The sequence below is a fragment of the Prunus persica genome, chromosome G3 (assembly GCF_000346465.2).
Source record: "Prunus persica cultivar Lovell chromosome G3, Prunus_persica_NCBIv2, whole genome shotgun sequence".
In the NCBI taxonomy this organism is placed as follows: Eukaryota; Viridiplantae; Streptophyta; class Magnoliopsida; order Rosales; family Rosaceae; genus Prunus; species Prunus persica.
The window spans coordinates 15326218-15332154 of NC_034011.1; the positions used below are offsets into that span (position 1 = coordinate 15326218).

General features: G+C 34.3%; 1 protein-coding gene across 1 annotated transcript; it reads left to right on the forward strand.

The window, feature by feature from the left end:
* On the forward strand, positions 1-762 carry LOC18766065 (UPF0481 protein At3g47200). Its single transcript, XM_020559987.1, has one exon. It carries the CDS (start codon positions 1-3, stop codon positions 760-762), a length of 762 nt encoding a protein of 253 aa, XP_020415576.1.

A 5937-nucleotide genomic window follows, 5' to 3' on the forward strand; every position in this document is an offset into this window, starting at 1 on the left:
ATGGAAAATGATGATAATAATGAAAATAGAGATGAAGATGAATTGTTGTCATCCTCGATTCAAGAAAAGGTTAACCATGCCTCGGATCCATTTTCAGTTCATCGTTGCATATATAGGATCCCTGGTGTACTAAGCAAGCATAAGGAAAAAGCTTTCGTTCCAATCGTAGTTTCAATTGGGCCAAGTCACCATGGAAACGAAAACCTTCAAGCCATGGAAGAAGTTAAGCTATGGTACTTGCATTGCCTCCTTGACCGAAAACCAACTCCCGAAACGGATATGGAGTCTCTTGTCAAAGCCATTAGACCTATACAACAAGCATGTCAAGAGTGTTATGAAGAAAAAATTCATATCAGCAATGACGAATTTCTTGAAATGATGGTGATTGATGGTTGCTTTATTAGCGAATTCTTTCTCAGGTTTGCCAACGAGGTGAACGTCGACAACGAAGATGGTCTCTTTTCTACATCATGGATGCTTTTAGCAGTCATAAATGATCTGCTTCTACTTGAAAACCAACTTCCTTGGAGAGTTCTTGATTGTTTATTTGAGCTCACATGTGAATCGGGAACGTCTTCCCTACTAGGGCTTATTAACAGTACTTTCAAGGCCTACACTGGGGGGCTATCTGCAAAGCCTAGTGGAACAGCGAAACACAGGCATTTACTTGACTTCATACGAAACTCTTTCCTTGGATCATACCCAGAAAGCCAGTCGGATGAAAGCACGAGAGATTCAGAAGCAATTCAAATGTTGGGGTGAAATTCAAATGTGGAAATGAAGGTGATACCATGCTCAACCAGTGGCGAAGCCAGGATTTCATGTGTGTGGGGGCCTCTTCCAAATTATAAAGAATCAAAAATACGAACTCACAATACATACGAAAAATAGTATATATATCACATATGTCAAGAATTATATTGCTTATTGGTTGCAATCATAATTGTCCTTGACAAAGGGATAGACAAATACATTCTAAGTAAGAAAAATTGCAAGAGATATACAAAAAGTAGCAATTTAGCAAATATCTTTAAAGCTTTTCCCCCCATTAAATCCAATAGAAAGAAAAAATCAAAATTTCACAAACTAAAAAAAACCTTAGGTCCCTTCATGCATTCATATCATACATGAAAAAATGTTTTATGTAAAATTATTGACTAAGTATGAAAAATGGTTTTTCGGAATGATCATTTTCTCAAGATAATTTTTGGCGGCTTTCATTCCTTACACATCAAATAAGAAAACTTGATTTTATGGGATTTTAGTATGAAGTATATATTGACTTAATGAGCCATCATTTTTAGCCTAAATCGTATTTTGCACTAAAATCGATTTTTCATATTTTGATTTGGTGGGAATTTGATTTTCTAGTATTTTAATTTGAATCCAAATAGGGGGTACTTCTTTATTTACATTTTAAACTTAAGTAAATGGAGTAATATAAAAATATATGAAAGTAAAATGACAAAGACATTTACTTAAATGTTGAAAATGGAAATAATATACACCTGAAGTGCACCATTACCAGCTGAGCAAATGGGCAATTTGAAGCACCTCCTTGTTCCTTAATAGGAACGCCACAACACATGTGGGTACATATCAAAACGTAAAGTATTTGAAATAATATATATATAGAAATACATAATAGTATATTATTTTCAAAATATAAAAAAAAATTGAGTGGGGGCTCGGGATCACACTGGTCCCAGTGTGGCTCCGCCCCTGTGCTCAACATAACCTTCGAAAACGGAGTAATGGAAATTCCACCAATAATAGTGTTTGATGAGAATAGGGAATCTCTCTTTGGAAACCTCATTGTTTATGAACAATGTCAGCCACGCCTTGGATATATCAAATCACCTCTTATGTGGTGCTCTTGGATAACCTTATCAAATCAACCAAAGATGTAGACTTTTTGGTTGAGAAAGGAATCATAGCAAAGATTTGGAGCAGGAAGGAGATGTTGGGTTTCTTCAAGAGGCTTTACAATGACACTAGACTTTATAAATATTTCTCTTACGATGAACTCCAGAAGGAAGTGAATGCATATTGTGTGGGTGGCTGGCGCAAATGGAAACAGATTCTCCGACGTGATTGTTTAAAGAATCCTTGCTCAAGCTCGTCTTGATTCGCTCTCTCACGCTTTTCATTCTATGTATCCTCGCAATTGTTGTAATATTCCAATATTCTATCTTTCCATTATGCAATTGTGCTTCATTTTCACTTTGAAATGGTGTCAGTAACATGTTGGATCCTCACAAATCTTTCAATTATTTGTCCTATGTCGTTCACATAACACAACACCATCTCCATTTGCTTCTTTATTGAAATATCACATGCTTCATCTACTATTATTGAAAATATCTATATTTTACATTACTCAAGAGAAGACCAAAAGTTTCTTTGACATATGAATTGACAAGATCTTTTTGAATTGAATGAGCTATTAACTTGAGATTTCTTGGAGCATTTTCCAACACAACGGCCTTAACTTTTTCATCACGATCCCAAAAAATTGCAAGAGCTTGAAATAATTCCTCCTTGAAATGGCACTTTCATCATAACCATGAAAAGGAAGGCCTTGTCGCAACGAATACCTAGTGCACTTGAGTGATGCATTCAAGCAAGGGTTTGGTCTGTTTGCTTAATCACAACTGTGTCAATGTGTGTCTTTTGATGCATCAATTTGTAAGCAACTTCTCTGGCTTGGTTGTGAACACTACCAACCGGTCCAACATGAATGTTAAATATTTTTCTCCCCTTCTTCAAATTACTAAAGCCTACCCAAGTGAAAGCGTCACCGCACACTTGATCAAAATTAGGTTTAAAGAGATAACAATGAAGGCAAAATGCAGCATCTTTAGCTATACTATATTTTAACCAATCAAACTCATCAAACCATTGGGCAATGAAGCATCTATTAATTCTTTATTGATTAGTTTGTGAGAATCTATGGCCTCTAGGTTGACAAGGTCCTTTTTGTAGATATGCTCTTTGGATGTCATGTCGAATATTAGGACTATAATATGTCATTTGAGTTCTTAGTCCAGGGTTTGCCAAAAGATATCATCTACCTCAATTAGTCTTGCACTTGAACTACCCGAATTAGATAGAGAAAGACTATCCGTAGATAATTTTCTTTCAAAAATTCGTTGCAAAATTCTACACATCAATTAAGTCAATCAATCAATAATTTTTATCCAAATTATCATATGAATATGAAAATATCAATAACCCACTACCAAATTATCATATCAATCAAAACAAAACATTATCAATAAATAAAAAACAGAACATAACAATCAATATTCAAAATCAACAATATCAATCAATCAATTATAAACTCAATCAATCAATATTCAATATGAATATTATCATATCAATTTAACCTTGCACGCGAGTAGCAGCTGGGCCCTACGCAAGACAAGCCCACATGGGACTTTCATTGAGCACTTGGGGACTAGGGTGAGCCGAGGGCCCCTCTCATATTTTTTTTTTTTTGTTCTTTTGTTCATATTTTTACATATATATGTTGTTTTTGGGAGTGCCTCATCTCAATAAGATTGATGGTCGATCCCAGGAGCTCTTTCTAGATATTTTGTTTAGTTATTTGCCATTCTCTATATGTTTAGAATTGTAGAATATAAATTTAAAAGAACACTTCTATGCAAATGAACACAACAAAACCTTCAATTTATCTCCTAGCTACTATGTATGCCAAATTTCACTTTCAGCAACACTATATAGGTATCGATAAAACGAAAAATCGATGCTATTAGTATATTAGGCATCAATTTTGCAAATAACGATACTAAACAGGTATAACGACATCAGTACAAATTTTTGGTTTTTTATGACGATGCCTTTGATTCCCCTTTAGCATCATCTCTTATAATCACATATGCCTAAAGTGATTTGGCTTTTTTTTTTTTTTTTTTAATAATTTTAATTAGGGACATTTTTTTTATAAAAAAGCCGCTGATGCCTAACTTGTAGTCAACCCTGGTCCAAAAATTTTCACGCTTTCCCTCTCAAACTCTCACCCTAGCCTTCATCTCCCTCTCAATTGAAATATCACATGCTTCATCTACTATTATTGAAAATATCTATATTTTACATTACTCAAGAGAAGACCAATAGTTTCTTTGACATATGAATTGACAAGATCTTTTTGAATTGAATGAGCTATTAACTTGAGATTTCTTGGAGCATTTTCCAACACAACGGCCTTAACTTTTTCATCACGATCCCAAAAAATTGCAAGAGCTTGAAATAATTCCTCCTTGAAATGGCACTTTCATCATAACCATGAAAAGGAAGGCCTTGTCGCAACGAATACCTAGTGCACTTGAGTGATGCATTCAAGCAAGGGTTTGGTCTGTTTGCTTAATCACAACTGTGTCAATGTGTGTCTTTTGATGCATCAATTTGTAAGCAACTTCTCTGGCTTGGGTTGTGAACACTACCAACCGGTCCAACATGAATGTTAAATATTTTTCTCCCTCTTCAAATTACTAAAGCTACCAAGTGAAAGCGTCATCGCACACTGGATCAAAATTAGGTTTAAAGAGATAACAATGAAGGCAAAATGCAGCATCTTTAGCTATACTATATTTTAACCAATCAAACTCATCAAACCATTGGGCAATGAAGCATCTATTAATTCTTTATTGATTAGTTTGTGAGAATCTATGGCCTCTAGGTTGACAAGGTCCTTTTTGTAGATATGCTCTTTGGATGTCATGTCGAATATTAGGACTATAATATGTCATTTGAGTTCTTAGTCCAGGGTTTGCCAAAAGATATCATCTACCTCAATTAGTCTTGCACTTGAACTACCCGAATTAGATAGAGAAAGACTATCCGTAGATAATTTTCTTTCAAAAATTCGTTGCAAAATTCTACACATCAATTAAGTCAATCAATCAATAATTTTTATCCAAATTATCATATGAATATGAAAATATCAATAACCCACTACCAAATTATCATATCAATCAAAACAAAACATTATCAATAAATAAAAAACAGAACATAACAATCAATATTCAAAATCAACAATATCAATCAATCAATTATAAACTCAATCAATCAATATTCAATATGAATATTATCATATCAATTTAACCTTGCACGCGAGTAGCAGCTGGGCCATTAGGGACATTTTTTTTTTTATAAAAAAGCCACTGATGCCTAACGTGTAGTCAACCCTGGTCCAAAAATTTTCACGCTTTCCCTCTCAAACTCTCACCCTAGCCTTCATCTCCCTCTCAATTTTTTTTTTCCTCTCTCAAACTCTCGCCCTAACTGTTAATGTATGCATTTTGAGGTTTTCTTTTGGCTTCCCTTGACAATTTTGTAATATGATTTTTATTGTTTTTATCAAGCTCAAGTTTAGATTAAGAATAGCTTCTCTAGGTCTTCTTAACTAACAACTATCCTACGGAGGTTCAAGCAAATTGACAAAGGTAAATTATGCATTGCATCACATTGCATTAAATTGATTTCATAAAATGATGACTAGTCATCTGTTTCTCGTATGACTAGTCATCCTTGCTCTGTAGGATTTCCAACTGGATAACCAACTATTTTGTCATATTCTCCTTTCTCTCTCTGCTGCCATGTGTCGATTCTGACCTAAGGAATTTTTGGGTGTAAAGGCCAAAGGATTCCTCATTTGGCAGCCGTCACTTTTGTAGGCAAGTTTTGAAAATTTTCTCTGTAAACTTTCTCTTCTTCCTCAAGTGTAACCTTCATATTTTTCATCTTTGAGTTTTCCAAAATGTTTCTTTTTGAAAACTGCATTTGAAATATGAAAACCTCATCTTGCTAGATCAAACATTCGCTCATATATATCTAGGTCATATTCAAGATTGATTTCTTCAAGAGTATGGTTTATTGAAGAAATTGGTCATTCTCCTTTGAATCCAAATTTTG